This window comes from Phaseolus vulgaris, chromosome 8 (assembly GCF_051622355.1).
Source record: "Phaseolus vulgaris cultivar YP4 chromosome 8, ASM5162235v1, whole genome shotgun sequence".
NCBI lineage: Eukaryota > Viridiplantae > Streptophyta > Magnoliopsida > Fabales > Fabaceae > Phaseolus > Phaseolus vulgaris.
The window spans coordinates 54,790,711-54,810,054 of record NC_143505.1 but is presented as its reverse complement, the minus strand read 5'-3'; the positions used below and the strand labels follow the sequence as shown (position 1 = coordinate 54,810,054).

The 19,344-nt window shown below is 30.4% G+C and overlaps 2 protein-coding genes across 2 annotated transcripts; both read left to right on the top strand.

Moving 5' to 3' along the window:
- Window positions 1-14,931: 14,931 nt before the first annotated feature.
- LOC137827055 (UDP-glycosyltransferase 92A1) lies at window positions 14,932-16,589 on the top strand. The gene has a single exon (XM_068633263.2). It carries the CDS (start codon window positions 14,958-14,960, stop codon window positions 16,506-16,508), a length of 1,551 nt encoding a protein of 516 aa, XP_068489364.1. The 5' UTR covers window positions 14,932-14,957; the 3' UTR covers window positions 16,509-16,589.
- Window positions 16,590-17,591: 1,002 nt separating this feature from the next.
- Window positions 17,592-19,312, top strand: LOC137824074 (UDP-glycosyltransferase 92A1). The gene has a single exon (XM_068629522.1). It carries the CDS (start codon window positions 17,791-17,793, stop codon window positions 19,264-19,266), a length of 1,476 nt encoding a protein of 491 aa, XP_068485623.1. The 5' UTR covers window positions 17,592-17,790; the 3' UTR covers window positions 19,267-19,312.
- Window positions 19,313-19,344: the final 32 nt, after the last annotated feature.

Below are 19,344 nucleotides of genomic sequence, written 5' to 3'. Positions count from 1 at the left end.
TTTAAAAAATATTTATAAGATATAATAAGAGGTATAAACACTATTAAATTTGCAATTTATTTGTTTTATTTTTTTATATATAAAAAAGTTACTCTCATTTTGTTACAGGAAAAATAATTGAAAGACTTGTAAACAAGAAAAAAAAAATTCAAAGATCATCATTTAAATACTCTTCATGAGAAGTCCAAAATTTAATTTAATTTCTTTATTTATTTGTTATTTTTTAATTTATATATTGAAAATTGAAGTTGCATTGCCTAATTAAATTTATTTATTAATTGATTAATATTATAGTCTTTTAATTATTTTATTCCTTTATTTTTTATTTTTGTAAGTCTATTTTTTATATAAAATACCCGTGCAATCTGCTTCAAGACCTGTCACGTCTTTTCTAAATGGTAACAGTGAACTAATTTTCCACAGTAAAAACGTACTATATATAATCAAAACTCGTGATTTTATGTAAGACTGAATTCTTAGTTTAAAATCTGCACGGTGTGTTTTAGAATCATTAAATTTTTTTACAGGTATGAAATATAAATATTATTTATCTTCATGTCATGGACCGAATATTATTTTTAAAATCAAATTATAATACTTAGTTAAAGATTATTACTTTCATAATCGGTGAATCACTGAAGAAATGGATTCAAACTAATAAAAACATAACTTGTGCAAATCCTACTTAGAAAATTAGTATGAACTAATTTTTATATCCAGGAATAGTTTAAATATATTTTATTTTCTTAAATATTTAAGACAAGTTTTTTTAAGATAAAATTGTTATGGAGATTTGAGCTTTCAGGATAATAATATTTTAGATATTATGGATGATTGATTTAATGATAATATCTTAAAGAATTTAAAGTTAGAATATTGGTAATGTATTTCAAGATGGAAAATAGTTTAAAAGGCGAAATTCTCGTTTTCTAGTCTTGGCTAAAGGGTATAGAAAAATGGTTCTAAATATAAATATTTGTTCTGTTTTAATTTTAATTGGAAACTTGTTTCAATATATTAAATAGTTTCAAATTGCTTAGAAGTTAATGTTAAAAGGAAGATAATTTAAATATATTTTTCTTCCTTTAAATTCTAACGTGTCTTTTAAGGACAAAATCATGATGGAGTTCCAAGTTGTAAAGTGAATAATATATCGAATACATGTATGATTCATCTTTATAACTACTTTCTCATTCCTCCCAATTGAGGACTACGAAAAAAAAGTTCATCTTTGAAACCTTCTGTCAGTCCTCATAGACGATGTCAATGTTTTTTTCTCAAGTTTGATCGTTACCCTTAAACATTGACTAATGGACTTAGAATAATTTAAATACACATTCTTCTCTTAACTCTTTTAGACCCTTTTAAGAATAAAAATATCATGGAACTCCTAAATGAATAATGTGATGATTGACTTCAGTGATATTACTTTAAGGAACTCGAAACCAATGACAATCTAAATACACATTAGTCTCTTAACTATTCAAATAAACTTTTAAAGACAAATTTAAAGTTGAAAGAATATGATATTTTTTAATTATATTTATTTTATTTTATTTAAAATAATTTAAGCAAATTCGCTGTGAGTGTATTTTAATAAATTAATTACATTTTTTTGGTTATCATGTTATGTCTAATGTATTGTTTAAAAAAATCAAATTTAATTTCGCTAATTTCAACTATACATATGTAACAACTACACTTTTATTGATTGCTATATATTCTGAAACTAATAAATAATAAATCAAGAAATTATTTCTCACTCTAATCAATAAATAATATAAATAGTGACCATATCAAAGGCAACATTTTGCCATGTGTCAATCACAATTTTTTGCCAAAAAAAAACTCAAAACGATAACACCCAAAATAGCAAACAAACCCTAGTCACTTAGTATCATTCTATTAGCAAACAAAACAATTACATTAAGAAATTTACCGCTAATTAAAGATCCAATTTCTCTCACTCTATTAGAAACCCTAATACCTCTCAAACCCTAATCCTCTCTCCAAAACATTCACGCTTCTATCCTTTCTACGTTACTCTCTCAACCTTATAATTATTCCTCTTTCACAATTTCAGCAACTGCACATTCTGCTCATTCGAAGAACACCACTGCACATTTGGTCTTTTAGATAGTTTTGAATTGGCGCGTGCTTTTGAATTTTGAAATGACAATAGCGATGGGTTTCCCCAAATATAGGTTGTTTTTCATTGAGTCATTCATTGTTTTGATTTCGCTTTTCTTCTTTTCATTTTCCGTGGATTAAGTAATTTTTTATACCTTCATCTCATTTTATCATTTCGTTTTCCAGTTTTCTTTTATAATTTCTATTCATTTGTTTGCATCTATATCATTTCTATTCAGATTGTTTGCTCTATTTTTCTCAGTTTTTCCATTTGTATTGTGAAATCTTCATCTAATTTTTTTCGTTTTCTGTCGTTTTCTTTATGTTTTGTGTTCATTGTTTTTTGGGTATTAAATGTTAATCCTTCGTTTTCCAATACTCTTATTAGTTTTGTTCAGTACCAGATTTCTATTATCAAACCCTAGTCATTTACTAACACGTGGACCAATTACATTAAGACACCTACCTCCCATTAAAGATCCAATTTTTCTCACTCTCTCAGAAACCCTAATACCTATCAAACCTTAATCCTCTCTCCATAATACTCTCTAAAACTCTCACGCTTCTCTCCTCTTTATGCTACTCTCTCATCCTTATTCACAATTTCGGCAACAACATATTATGTTCATTTAAAGAACACCACTGCACATCTATAGTTTTGATTTGGCACGTATTTTTGAATTTTGAAATGGCAATGGCAATGGATTTTCAATATATATATATATATATATATAGGTTGTTCTTCATTGAGTCATTCATTGTTTTGATTTCGCTTTTCTTCTTTTCATTTTCCGTGGACCAGGTAATCTTTTATACCTTCATCTCATTTTATCATTTTGTTTTCCAGTTTACTTTTATCATTTCTATTAATTTGTTTGTATCTATATCATTTCTATTCAGATTGTTTGCTCCATTTTTCTCAGTTTTTTCATTTGTATTGTGAAATCTTCATCTAATTTTTTTGTTTTCTGGCATTTTTTGTTTATCTTTTCTGTTCATTGTTTTTTGGGTATTAAATATTTATCCTTCGTTTTCCAGTATTCTTATCAGTTTCGTTAAGTTCCAGTTTTCTTTTATCAAACCCTAGTAATTTAATTACACGTGGACTAATTACATTAAGATACCTACCGCTCATTAAAGATCCAATTTTTCTCACTCTCTCAGAAACCCTAATCCTCTCTCCATAATAGTCCCTCCAAAACTCTCACGCTTCTTTCCTCTCTACGCTACTCTCTCATCCTTATTCACAATTTCGGCAACTGCATATTCTGCTCATTCGAAGAACACCATTGCACATCTGTTCTTTTCGATAGTTTTGATTTGGCTCATATTTTTCAATTTTGCAATGGCAATGGATTTTCACTATATATAGGCTGTTCTTCATGGAGTCATTCATTGTTTTGATTTCGCTTTTCTTCTTTTCATTTTTCGTGGACCAGGTAATTTTTTATACCTTCATCTCATTTTATCATATTCTTATCAGTTATGTGTAGTTCAAGTTTTCTTTTATCAAACCTTAATCACTTACTGACACGTGGACCAATTACATTAAGACACCTACTGCTCATTAAAGATCCAATTTTTCTCACTCTCTAAAAACCCTAATACATCTCAATTCCTAATCCTCTCTCCAAAACTCCCACTTTTCTATCGTCTTTACACTACTCTCTCAACCTTACGATGATTCCTCTTTCACAATTTCGACAACTGCACATTCTACTCGTTCAAAGAACACCACTGCACATATGTTCTTTTCGATAGTTTTGATTTGGCGCGTATTTTTGAATTTTGAAATGGCAATAGCGATGCGTTTTCACTATATATAGGTTGCTCTTCATTGAGCTATACATTGTTTTGATTTCGCTTTTCTTCTTTTCATTTTTCGTGGACCAGGTAATTTTTTATACCTTCATCTCATTTTATCATTTCGTTTTCTAGTTTTCTTTTATCGATTTTGTTCAATTTTTGTTTGCATCTATTTCATTTCTATTCATATTGTTTGCTCCATTTTTCTCCGTGTTAAATGTTCATTTAATTTTATTCGTTTTTGTCTTTTTTTTTATCTTTTTTTCATATTTTTTTGGTTATGAAATGTTTATTCTTCATTTGCAGTATTCTTATCAGTTATATGCAGTTCAAGTTTTCTTTTATCAAACCTTAATCACTTACTGACATGTGGACCAATTACATTAAGACTTCTATCGCTCATTAAAGATCCAATTTTTCTCACTCTCTAAAGAACCCTAATACCTCTCAATTCTTAATCCTCTCTCCAAAACTCCCACTTTTCTATCGTCTCTACACTACTCTCTCAACCTTACGATGATTCCTCTTTCACAATTTCGACAACTGCACATTCTACTCATTCAAAGAACACCACTGCACATCTGTTCTTTTCGATAGTTTTGATTTAACGTGTATTTTTGAATTTTGAAATGGCAATAGCGATGGGTTTTCACTATATATAGGTTGTTCTTCATTGAGTTATTCATTGTTTTGATTTCACTTTTCTTCTTTTCATTTTTCGTGGACCAGGTATTTTTTTATACCTTCATCTCATTTTATCATTTCTTTTTCTAGTTGTCTTTTATTATTTTTGTTCAATTTTTGTTTGCATATATTTCATTTCTATTCATATTGTTTGCTCCATTTTTATCCGTGTGAAATCTTCATTTAATTTTATTCGTTTTTTGTCGTTTTTTTATCTTTTTCTGTTCATATTATTTTGGTTATTAAATGTTTATTCTTTGTTTGCCAGTATTCTTATTAGTTACGTGCAGTTCAAGTTTTCTTTTATCAAATCCTAATCACTTAGGCTATGTTTGTTTCCTACGACTGATTGTTGCGAGCGAAGAATATCGAAGATTTCACAAATTTCAATGAATAAAAAATTACTTAAAAACAGAAAACGAGGTAAAAAAATTTGAGCAACTTTTCTTTCTATACATGCGAAGATTAGCGAGGATTTGCGAAGAAACTCAGTCATATATAATAAAATATATATTAATAAGATTATGAATGTATATTTTATTATATATATATATATACACATTTATATTTTTATATTATTAATTTATTAATATTTATATTATAATAAAATAAATATAATTAATTGTATAATATAATATAAAAAATATAATAATTATTAAGATAATATAAAATATTAATAAATATATAAAATAATAATTATAATAAATAATAACTAAATAATTATATCTATCAACTCAAAATATATATTATATTAAATATATATTTTATAATTATTAAAAATTTACATAATACCATTAAAAAGTTAAAATTATTCTTAATTTTATTTGTATAAATATTTAATAATATTAATAATAAAAATAAATATAGTTATTTATATAATAATAATAATAATATTATTATTAATTATAAAAGAATAAATATATAAATTATTTATTTATTTTTTATTATTCATATATTATTAAAAGTAAGAGTAAATTTATAATTTTACATTTTTATACATTTTAAAAGAATTAAAAATTTTCACACAACCATCACATCATTCACAAAATTCAATAAACTTTCTTCACAAATCTACTCTTACATACCTCAATCCAAAGAACCTCACTTTCTTCTCAAATCACTCCAAATCCACTCCCTCAAATCTCCTCCCCAATCCAAACACACCCTTAATGACATGTGGACCAATTACATTAAGACTTCTATCGCTCATTAAAGATCCAATTTTTCTCACTCTCTAAAAAACCCTAATACCTCTCAATTCCTAATCCTCTCTCCAAAACTCCCACTTTTCTATCGTCTCTACACTACTCTCTCAACCTTACGATGATTCCTCTTTCACAATTTCGACAACTGCACATTCTACTCATTCAAAGAACACCACTGCACATCTGTTCTTTTCGATAGTTTTGATTTAACGTGTATTTTTGAATTTTGAAATGGCAATAGCGATGGGTTTTCACTATATATAGGTTGTTCTTCATTGAGTTATTCATTGTTTTGATTTCACTTTTCTTCTTTTCATTTTTCGTGGACCAGGTATTTTTTTATACCTTCATCTCATTTTATCATTTCTTTTTCTAGTTGTCTTTTATTATTTTTGTTCAATTTTTGTTTGCATATATTTCATTTCTATTCATATTGTTTGCTCCATTTTTATCCGTGTGAAATCTTCATTTAATTTTATTCGTTTTTTGTCGTTTTTTTATCTTTTTCTGTTCATATTATTTTGGTTATTAAATGTTTATTCTTTGTTTGCCAGTATTCTTATTAGTTACGTGCAGTTCAAGTTTTCTTTTATCAAATCCTAATCACTTAGGCTATGTTTGTTTCCTACGACTGATTGTTGCGAGCGAAGAATATCGAAGATTTCACAAATTTCAATGAATAAAAAATTACTTAAAAACAGAAAACGAGGTAAAAAAATTTGAGCAACTTTTCTTTCTATACATGCGAAGATTAGCGAGGATTTGTGAAGAAACTCAGTCATATATAATAAAATATATATTAATAAGATTATGAATGTATATTTTATTATATATATATATACACATTTATATTTTTAGATTATTAATTTATTAATATTTATATTATAATAAAATAAATATAATTAATTGTATAATATAATATAAAAAATATAATAATTATTAAGATAATATAAAATATTAATAAATATATAAAATAATAATTATAATAAATAATAACTAAATAATTATATCTATCAACTCAAAATATATATTATATTAAATATATATTTTATAATTATTAAAAATTTACATAATACCATTAAAAAGTTAAAATTATTCTTAATTTTATTTGTATAAATATTTAATAATATTAATAATAAAAATAAATATAGTTATTTATATAATAATAATAATATTATTATTAATTATAAAAGAATAAATATATAAATTATTTATTTATTTTTTATTATTCATATATTATTAAAAGTAAGAGTAAATTTATAATTTTACATTTTTATACATTTTAAAAGAATTAAAAATTTTCACACAACCATCACATCATTCACAAAATTCAATAAACTTTGTTCACAAATCTACTCTTACATACCCCAATCCAAAGAACCTCACTTTCTTCTCAAATCACTCCAAATCCACTCCCTCAAATCTCCTCCCCAATCTAAACACACCCTTAATAACATGTGGACCAATTACATTAAGACTTCTATCGCTCATTAAAGATCTAATTTTTCTCACTCTCTAAAAAACCCTAATACCTCTCAATTCCTAATCCTCTCTCCAAAACTCCCACTTTTCTATCGTCTCTACACTACTCTCTCAACCTTACGATGATTCCTCTTTCACAATTTCGACAACTGCACATTCTACTCATTCAAAGAACACCACTGCACATCTGTTCTTTTCGATAGTTTTGATTTAACGTGTATTTTTGAATTTTGAAATGGCAATAGCGATGGGTTTTCACTATATATAGGTTGTTCTTCATTGAGTTATTCATTGTTTTGATTTCACTTTTCTTCTTTTCATTTTTCGTGGACCAGGTATTTTTTTATACCTTCATCTCATTTTATCATTTCTTTTTCTAGTTGTCTTTTATTATTTTTGTTCAATTTTTGTTTGCATATATTTCATTTCTATTCATATTGTTTGCTTCATTTTTATCCGTGTGAAATCTTCATTTAATTTTATTCGTTTTTTTTTTCGTTTTTTTTATCGTTTCTGTTCATATTATTTTGGTTATTAAATGTTTATTCTTCATTTGCCAGTATTCTTATTAGTTATGTGCAGTTCAAGTTTTCTTTTATCAAACCCTAATCACTTAATGACATGTGGACCAATTACATTAAGACATTTATCGCTCATTAAAGATCCATTTTTTCCCACTCTCTAAAAAACCCTAATACCTCTCAATTCCTGGTCCTCTCTCCAAAACTCCCACTTTTCTATCGTCTCTACATTACTCTCTCAACCTTATGATGATTCCTCTTTCACAATTTCGACAACTGCACATTCTACTCATTCGAAGAACACCACTGCACATCTGTTCTTTTTGATAGTTTTGATTTGGCGCGTATTTTTGAATTTTGAAATGGCAATAGCGATGGGTTTTCACTATATATAGGTTGTTCTTCATTGAGCTATTCATTGTTTTGATTTCGCTTTTCTTCTTTTCATTTTCCATGGACTAAGTAATTTTTTATACCTTCATCTTTTATTATTTTTGTTCATTATTTTTGCATCTATATCATTTCTATTTAGATTGTTTGCTTAATTTTTCTCAGTTTTTCCATTTGTATTGTGAAATCTTTATCTATTTTTTTTATTGTTTTCTCACATATCTTTTATCTTTTCTGTTCATTGTTTTTGTGTGTATTAAATGTTTATCCTTCGTTTTCCAGTATTCTTATCAATTTTGTTCAGTTCCAGTTTTCTTTTATCAAACCCTAGTAATTTACTTACATGTGGACCAATTATATTAAGACACCTATCGCTCATTAAAGATCCTATTTTTCTCACTCTCTCAAAAACCCTAATCCTCTCTCCAAAACTCTCATGCTTCTCTCCTCTCTACGCTACTCTCTCAACCTTACGATTATTCCTTTTTCACAATTTTGGCAATTGCACATTCTGCTCATTCGAAGAACACCACTGCACATCTGTTATTTTGGGTAGTTTTGATTTGGCGCGTATTTTTGAATTATGAATTGGCAATGGCGATAAGTTTTCACTATATATAGGTTGTTTTTCATTGAGCCATTCATTGTTTTGATTTCGCTTTTCTTCTTTTCATTTTCCGTGGACCAAGTAATTTTTTATACCTTCATCTCCTTTTATCATTTTATTTTCTAGTTTTATTTTATCATTTCTGTTCATATTTTTTGCATCTATATCATTTCTATTAAGATTGTTTGCTCCATTTTTCTCAATTTTTCCATTTGTATTGTGAAATCTTCATTTAATTTTTTTCGTTTTCTACCGTTTTTTTTAACTTCTCTGTTCATTGTTTTTTTGGGTATTAAATGTTTATCCTTCATTTTCCAGTATGCTTATCAGTTCTGTTCAGTTCCAGTTTTCTTTTATCATGTCTTTTCAGATTGTTTGCTCCATTTTTCTAGGTTTTTTCATTTGTATTGTGAAATCTTCATATAATTTTTTCATTTTCTATAGTTTTTTTTAATCTTTTTTGTTCATTGTTTTTTGCATTTATCTTTTCTATTCACGTTGTTTTGGGTATTAAGTTTTGTTCATTGTAATTGTGAAATCTTCTCATTTTTTTGGTTTTGTAGTTTTTTTAATGTTTTCTCTTCATTTTTGTTTGCATTTATATCATATATGTACATATTGTTTGTTAAATTTTTTTCTCAGCTTTTTCATTTGTATTGTGAAATGTTCATTGCATTTATTTTGTTTTCTGCAGCTTTTTTAATCTTTTTGTTCATTGTTGTTTAGGTATTAAGTGTTTATCCTTTGTTTTCTAGTATTCTTATCAGTTCTCTTCAGTGCTACTTTTCTTTTATCATTTATGTTCATTGTTTTGCATCTATATCATTTCTGTTCAAATTTGTTCTCCATTCTTCTCAGTTTTTCCATTTGTATTGTCAAATCTTTATCTCATTTTTTTATTTTCTGCATTTTTTTTATCTTTTATGTTCAATGTCTTTTGCATTTATCTATATGTTGACAGTTTTTTTGGGTATTAAGTTTTATTCACTATTATTATTGTGAAATCTTCATATCTTTTTTTTTTTCGTTTTGTTCATTTGATCCATATTTGAAAGTGTATTTTTGTTCATCTCATTTGCTCAGATTGTTAACGCCACTTATTGTTTTCCATTTGCTTTTTTTTTTTTTTTGATTTTGTCCACTTTTGAAATCCATTGTTATCATGTCCATTTTGTTCATCTCATTTACGATTTGTTTTTTGCTTTGTGATCTTTTTTTTCTTCTGTTGAGTTGTGAAATACATTATAATTATGGAAATGGGTTTTCACTATATATAGGTTGTTCTTCATTGAGTCATTCATTGATTTCATTTCTCTTTTCTTCTTTTCTTTTTTCCATGGATACACAATCATTGAGACACAAAGGTTGTCATTCACTATAGCTAACCAGTAACTTATTCGCTGTGATATTCTTCATGGTGTACAAGAAGCAATAAATCAAGGAGAAACAAATTCTTCTGTCATAGGAAAGTGCATAGTTCTACTTCATCGTTTACAAGTGGTATGAGGTATATGTTCAATAATTGCCAAGATGTTATGGCCATATGTAAAAAAATTTGGATATCTAGGTTTGTTTATCACGATTATGTGCAACATAAACTGGCATGAAATATGTGATTTTGTTTCCTTAAGAGGTTGTACAACATTTGATATACCCAACATTGTGTGTAGAGTATTTAAAATGAAATTGGATGAAATGATGACTGATTTAAAAAAAATTCTTTCGCAAAGTAAATGCAGGTAACTCTTTTTTTGTTGCCTTTCATACATATTACTATGATTTCTAAAGTTTTAAAATATAATATGCAAATCCTCTACTATTGTAGGCATGGACATTGTTGAAGCAAAATGAAATTGATACATCTAGAAGAAAAATGAAGACAAGAAGAATACTATGTTTTTGGCCTGGTTTGAGGCTAATAAGATATATGTTGAAGGGAAAAATCTGACGTATGCTGAATTCACCACCAAATTTGTTTGGATGGATCAACATTGGGAATGAAAACCAAGAAAAAGTGGTTTTAGCATTGGAAGACTTACCTTTGTTCTTCCAGGCTTAGGCGAATTGTATTAATGCTTGGAGAAGAAGTTACTTACTTAAGTTCAGACACACCTTGCCAATCTGATGAACAAGAAGACATTCAAGCTGAGTGGTTTACATCAGAGTTTTTAAATGACATTAGATGCTTAGAAGTTCCTAATCATTACCTAAACCTCAAAAATGGTGTTCCAATAATGCTTTTAAGAAATATTGATCAAGCTAATGGATTATATAATGACACCAGATTACAAGTTATTGAGTTGGGAAAGAATGTTATTGGTGCTAGAGTGATTACAGACAAAAGCATTGGGCATAAAATACTCATTCCTAGAATGTACTTGATTCCTTCAAATTCAGGACTGCCTTTCAAGTTTCAAAGAAGACAAATCCTAGTATCCTTGTGCTTTGCAGTGACTATAAATAAAAGTCAAGGTCAAACACTTTCCAAAGTTGGGTTTTATCTTCCAGAACTGTATTTACACATGGGCAGATATATGTTTCTGTTTCTCGAGTAAAATCTAAAAATTGTTTGAAAATCTTAATTTTGGATGAAGATGGACAAAAAACTACTTCAACAACTAATGTTGTTTACACATAAGTGTTTGAAAATCTTTAAAATATGATGTTACATCACACATATGAGGTATGAACATTATTATATTTTCAATTCATTTTATTTGGTCAATTTATTTTACATATAAAAAACATGACTCTCATGATAACAAATGTAATTGTGTACCAATATATGTTATTTGTGGAACAACAAGCTGAAAATGATTATGTTGTTGAGCTTGCAGGTTTTTAATTTATTTTATTGATATTATATTTATTTTATTTTATGGATATTGATGGTTGAAATGATGTTATTTTGATACAGGAAAATTTGAAAAAGTGTATATGAGAAAAAAAAAACATTCAAAGATCATCAGTTAGATACTCTTTATTCATATTCACATACATAATGATTAAGACATTAAAATTTAATTTTATTCTTTATTTAGTACAAATGTACTTTCACGAATGATGTAACATTATGTAATCTATTTTATTTATTAATATTATAGTCTTTTAGTTATTATTACGGACTAGTAGTTCCTTATTTTTATAATCACAATAAAAAATTATACAATAAATTTGAGTTTTTAAAAAATTAATGTATTTCTTCTTTTAAAAATTGTGTTAGGTTCGTGCTAAAATTGTCAAAAATACAATAAATACTTTTTGAATTGGACATTTCACCGATACGTGTCCTACGAGTATCGATATCCGATACGCGTATCCGACAGAAACACACTATTTGAGAAGAGTGTCCAAACCTCCTAACATGTTACTTTTACAAAGAATTTTATTATTTTAATATATAAATTCGATACTGTTTATAATATGATAAACACACATATAATCATAAAATGATTTATATACAATTTTTTCAAATTTGCTGGTACCAACATATTACTGAATAACAATATATATATATAACAAAAATTGCACTATTTTTTGAAGAAAATAATAATTAAAATAAAACACACTGAATTGTAATAATTTTAGTGTTGAAAAACATCAACTCTCCTTGACAAATGCAACATTTGATGTGGAGAAACTTTATTTCAGTGATTAGAATGGATTACTGTGCAAGATGTGAAAATCTTTTTGAAATTTGATTTTCAGAATAATATAATTTCTACTTCTACATTTTGATTTCCATTCGGAATAAATCATGTGGTGGCCGAATGTTTGAATTTTGATTTTTTTTCATTTGTAAGGAGTGAAAGAGGAAGAAGAAAGGCACATAAAATAAAATAAAGTAAATTTAAAAATTTTATTTATAAGTAAGAAATGTTTTTAAAATTTTAATTAAAAATGTGTAGAATAAATTTTAAATGAAAAGAAAAACTTATTAAATTGTAAGATTAAATTATTAAATTTTGTTGTGTAGAGAATTAAAATATTTATAAAATTGAAAATAGAAGGAAATATAAAATTTGAAAATTAAAAATTAAAAATATATAAAGGATAATATTAATATAAAGAGAATGAAATGAAATATTTTATAGGTATTTTGAACTAAATAATTATATTGGAAAAAATAAATAAAAAATTATTTTGTTTTTTAATTTTATAATAAATTTGAATTTGGGAAAATAAATTATAATAAATATGTAACTACATTTTTATAATAAACTTCAAATTAGATGAAAAAATTATGATATTATAATTATAATCATTGACTGGATTACAGTCATACACTCTAAAGATGAAAATTTGACTCTCTAAAAAGATCAAAATCCAATTACCCACCGAAAAACTCACTTTTCTTCAGCTTCAACCACAAAAATAAAAAATAAAAATAAAAAATTACCTCCAAAATTTGATCCAAAAACTGATGTTGAAAGTCGACAACAGTATAGTGTAGTTGTGTTGAACCAAACACACTTTAATAATAGTCGAACGACACATTGCACAGTAATCCATTCTATTCTAAAAAAAGTTGGGACTAATTAATTCCCGCATCCAAACCAATGGGTGAAATTCTCTCACATGTGATCCAATTTTTAATTGATATTATTGTATTATATTATATTTACTCGTTCATAAGCATTTTTTTAAAGAGTATTATTAAATTATTATATTAGGTTACCGATAATTAGTTATATATAAAAGAATCTTGAAAACATAAATCTTTTAACGAGGTGGTAACCTTGTCCATAACCTTTGTCAAAGAATAAGTAAACCCTAATGAATGTCACAACTATAAGAGTATGTCTTGTCTTCTTCAATTCAAGTGTGAGATTCCGTGACACCCAAACAATTTTATACCACTAAAAAAAAGGATTATGATATAGTGACTCAAATAGGGTAAAAAAAATATATTACATTGGTTCTTATTAACAATTAGTGTAATATTTTTTTTTTACTCATAATGACCTATATTACATCGGTTAAGTCATCTAACCGGTGTAATATATGACTCCCATATTAAAAAAAATGATTTTTTTTCATGAAGAGTGAATGATCATAAACGTCACATAAATAACCACTTACAGACACACGGGTAACTAGTAACCAGTTTTGCGTTGTGGAGGAACCTGTGGCTGAGTAACAAGTTCTGATAGGGTTATTGCATTGGTTAAGTCATCTAAGCGATGTAATATATGGTTCTTATTAAAAAAAATTAGATTTTTTTTCATGAAGAGTGGGTGGTCATAAACGTCCATATAAGTAACCATTTACAGACACACGGGTAACCAATTTTGCGTGCGTCACATAAGTAACCAATTGCAGACACATGGGTAGTTTTGCGTTGTGGAGGAACCTGTGGCTGGGTAAGTAGTCCTCGTGGCGAAGGGCCTTACACCGACGTTTCCAACAGCGTTCTGAGAGTTGTGTGGATTTGTTTCGACGCCAATCAGTTCCATGTCATCATCCACGACAGCGACCGTCACGTCGAGCGTAGCAACGACGATCTCGACGAGGCGCTTAACGTCACCACCGACCTCAGTGTCACCACCAACCTCCCAATTCCAACACCGCCTTCTTCCTTCGTGTTGAGAAAGTTCAACTTCTCACACGGTTTTCAAACCCTACGTTCTCTCCTTTCTCTCTCCCAAAGCCACATCACCATCATGACATTTACAACAATATCCTTACCATATCATCCATTGTTTCCACGTTTGCAGCGTCAAAAGTGTGTAACTTGACAGAAGGTGTAACAAAACGTTTTTAAAAAACAAAATACATTTATTTAATATTATTAAAAGATAAAAAATATTCATTTATTTTTTAATTAAATTTTTAATATATACTATTATATTATTAAGGTTGGTTTTTAGATAAGAGTGTTAAAGTATTATCTGTTTTTAACATCATGCATTGGCTAGGTACATATTTCGGATCTTGATTTCTCTTCATACTCTAACAATTGTCACTCTAACAAAACATTTTCTATTATTTTTATATTTAATATTTTAATTAAATAATTTAATTTCATTTATTATTATTATTTACGGTTTTTAATGAGAATTTCAAATAGGAATCAAAACATGATACTTTGACATGTAAGAGAAAATCTGCAAACTTCTTCCTCTCCTTTATATGCTCTTGAACACTTTTCTTTTATCACCAGCAACACTTTTGTTCTGTTTTCAGCTTCAGCTCCCTACAATGGCAGAAGAAGCAAAGAAGAAGAGGCATATAGTGATGGTACCCATCATGGCGCAAGGACATATCATCCCGTTCCTCGCACTAGCAAGACAAATCCAACACACTACATCAGCAACCTTCACCATCACCATAGCCACCACCCCTCTCAACATTCTACACCTACAGTCTGCACTTTCGTCCACTTCTCCTAATCAAATCCGTCTTGCTGAGTTACCCTTCAACTCTTCCCAACACGGTTTGCCACCAAACACAGAGAACACCGAGAAGCTTTCTGTCACTCAACTGGTAAATTTCTGTCATTCAACACTCTCGCTTGAGGCTCCTCTTCGCTCCTTGATATCACGCATAACAGAAGAAGAGGGTCAGCCTCCAATCTGCGTGATATCTGACGTGTTCCTTGGCTGGGTTAACAAAGTTGCTAATAGTCTGGGCACTAGGAACCTAACCTTCACCACTTGTGGTGCTTATGGAACTTTGGCCTACGTTTCTCTCTGGTTGAACCTCCCCCACAAGAAAACACACTCTGATCAGTTCTGGATTCCCGGGTTCCCTCAAAGCTATCGCTTCCATCGCACTCAATTGCATAGATATCTAAGAGAAGCTGATGGCACTGATGACTGGTCACAATTCACAATTCCACAGATTTCACATTCTATGAAGTCTGATGGGTGGATCTGCAACACGGCTGCAGAAATAGAGCCTCTGGGGTTGCATCTTTTGAGCAAGTATCTTCAACTTCCTATTTGGGCCGTGGGGCCACTCCTTCCACCTGCTGTACTCAAGGGCTCAAGACATCGCTCAGGGAAGAAATGTGGCGTGGCTCTTGAAGCATGCATGGAGTGGCTGGACTTGAAGGATGAGAATTCTGTTGTCTACATTTCTTTTGGGTCACAGAACACGATCAGTGCCCCCCAGATGATGGCCTTGGCTGAAGGGTTGGAAGAGAGTGCGATATCGTTTATTTGGGTTTTAAGGCCACCTGTTGGTTTTGACGTGAATGGAGACTTCAGGGAGGAATGGTTGCCAAAAGGGTTTGAGGAGAGAATGAGGGACACCAAGCGTGGATTGTTGGTGCACAAATGGGCACCCCAGTTGGAGATTCTGTCACACAAATCCACTGGAGTGTTTCTAAGCCATTGTGGATGGAACTCTGTGTTGGAGGCTCTTAGCTACGGGGTGCCAATCATTGGGTGGCCACTTGCTGCAGAGCAAACATACAATGTGAAGATGTTGGTGGAGGAAATGGGTGTGGCCGTGGAGCTCACTAGATCTGTGGAAACTACCATTTCTGGGGAGGAAGTGAAGAAGGTGATAGACATAGTTATGGACAAAGAAGGGAAAGGAAAGGAGATGAAGGAGAAGGCAAAGGAGATTGCATCTGATATGAGAAAGGCAATAACACAGAAAGGGGAAAAAAAAGGGTCTTCTCTAAGAGCAATGGATGATCTTGTTAGGACCATTCTATCTCCCAAGTCTTTGTGATTCTCTTCATTTAGAATTTGAATAATAAAGTTGTTTCTGTAAGAATATTTCTTATAAACTGCTGAGCAATCTTTACCATTATTTCTTAAACCCTACAAGAATCAAACCCAACAAAATTGTCCCATTCTTGAACAAGAAGCATAAAGCTATAGGATGGTAGATATTCGTTCTTCCTTTCATTTTTTTCATCGGTTGGTAGATACGTGTGGGAGAATATTTTACCCACGAAGTGTCTAAGTGGGAAAAACACTAAAATAAATAAATAAATTGCATTAAAGATGTGTAATATTTTTCTACTTTAGTGACATAGCAAGACACTCCATATATTACCATAACAATGTCCTTATTAAATCACATTGAATAGACAATGGATAACACATGGCATCTTATTTTCACAATTAAAATTGGTATTTTTACACAATATTAATTAAAATTAAAATGTTTGATAAACGAAAGAAAAGAAAAGGTAAAATCTTTATAAATGATTTTGGAGAGAACATATGAAAAAATGGTAAAACCTTTTATAGATTATTTAGGAAATAGTGAATTGTGATCCCAATCAAGGGTATTTTCTTATTGCACCTTTACTTTTCTTCATACACCCTATCAGAAATATGAATTGACAAAAAGAGGTTTTAAGAATCCTAGTAAAACGTCTCATTCTTCTTTGCCATTTTTGTTATTACTCTTCAAAGCAAGCAACAATGAGTATTCTGATAAATTTTGGTCAAACATGTGTGATTTATGGCGGTGTTGTGGTGGTTAGTGGTTGGTTTTAAAAACGTGTTCGTCAAATAAGAAATGTAGGGTTCATTTTTTTTTTTACTTATGGAATTGGTAATCCATAATATTTTTGGAAATGATAAATCTATAATGAAAAGGGGGAGTGCAGGGCATGCATGTTATATTTTGGAAAAGACAGTCCATATCCTGTTTTCAAAAAGAACAGTCGTAACCATTCTAGAATATCATTTCCTTAATAGATTTTATGAATTCTAGAATATATATCTTAAATTAAAAAATAACAAAAAGAAGAACATACTATTATATCAGTTATGATCATCATAATTCACGAAAGGCTATGCATATTTCTGAAAAGGTCCCACAGCACCGAAAAGGCACCTATGCGCATTGCATCAATTTACTTTCAAACGTGGATTGCAGAGGTTCACATATGTTTGGCCTAAAATGTCAGAGCTTGACCTCCTTCATCTTAAGCTTTCACTGTAGTTCATAGACACATTTTGTATCAGAAACAAATACTAGAAAGCTATTAGCCCAAATGGCAGAGGCAGCAAAGAAGAATGGCCACATCGTGATGATACCCTTCATGGCACAAGGCCATATCATCCCATTCCTCCAACTAGCACGCCAAATCCAACACAAGACAACCTTCAACATCACCATAGCCAACACACCCCTCAACGTTCAATATCTTCGATCTGCACTTTCTTCCACTTCCCCTCATCAAATCCGTCTTGCTGAGTTACATTTCAACTCTACCCAACATGGTTTGCCACCAAACATAGAGAACACAGAAAAGCTTCCTCTCAATCTCATAGGCAAATTGTTTAAATCATCACTCAGCCTTGAGGCTCCTCTACGCTCCCTCATATCACAGATCACAGAAGAAGAGGGTTACCCTCCACTTTGCTTAATATCTGACGTGTTCCTTGGCTGGGTTAACAACGTTGCAACCAGCTTAGGTATTAGGAATCTATGCTTCACCACTTGTGGTGCTTATGGAACTTTAGCCTACATCTCTATCTGGTCCAACCTTCCTCACAGGAAAACAGACTCTGATGAGTTCTGGGTTCCGGGGTTCCCTCAAAACTACCGCTTCCACCGTACTCAATTGCATAAATTTCTAAGACAAGCTGATGGCACTGATGAATGGTCACAGTTCTTCATTCCAGCAATTGCTCTTTCTATGAAGTCCGACGGATGGATTTGCAACACGGTTGAGGAGATGGAGCCTTTGGGGTTGCAGCTTCTGAGGAAGTATCTTCAAAGTCCTGTTTGGACTGTGGGGCCTCTTCTACCACCTACTGCACTCAAGGGTTCAAAACATCGTGCAGGAAAGGAATCTGGCATAGCCCTTGAAGCTTGCATGGAGTGGCTGGATTTGAAGGATGAGAATTCTGTTGTCTACGTTTCTTTTGGATCACAGAACACAATCAGTGCCTCCCAAATGATGGCGTTGGCTGAAGGGTTGGAAAGGAGTGGGAGATCGTTTCTTTGGGTGATAAGGCCCCCTGTTGGTTTTGACATGAATGGAGACTTCAGAGAAGAGTGGTTGCCAAAAGGATTTGAAGAGAGAATGAGGGATACCAATCGTGGCTTGTTGGTACACAAATGGGGACCTCAATTGGAGATCTTGTCGCACAAATCCACTGGAGTATTTCTAAGCCATTGTGGGTGGAACTCTGTGTTGGAGAGCCTTGGCCACGGGGTGCCAATGATTGGGTGGCCACTAGCTGCAGAGCAAGCATATAATGTGAAGATGTTGGTGGAGGAGATGGGTGTGGCTGTGGAGCTCACTCGAACTGTGGAAACCACCATTACAGGAGAGCAGGTTAAGAAGGTCATAGATATAGTGATGGACCAAGAAGAGCAGGGAAAGGAGATGAAGGAGAAGGCAAATGAGATTGCAGCTCACATGAGAGATGCCACAACAGAGAATGGGGAAGAAAAAGGGTCTTCGGTAAGAGCAATGGATGATCTTGTTACAACCATTTTGTCACCCAAGCATCTGTGATTTTGTTACATTTAGAATTTGAATAACAATGAAGTTGCCAACTTAAGCATTCTTGTTAAACTCCTCTGCAACCTTCAC

Coding starts and splice junctions, on each gene's coding strand:
- LOC137824074 (XM_068629522.1), top strand. CDS start 17,791: ATGGCAGAGGCAGCAAAGAAGAATGGCCACATCGTGATGATACCCTTC.
- LOC137827055 (XM_068633263.2), top strand. CDS start 14,958: ATGCTCTTGAACACTTTTCTTTTATCACCAGCAACACTTTTGTTCTGT.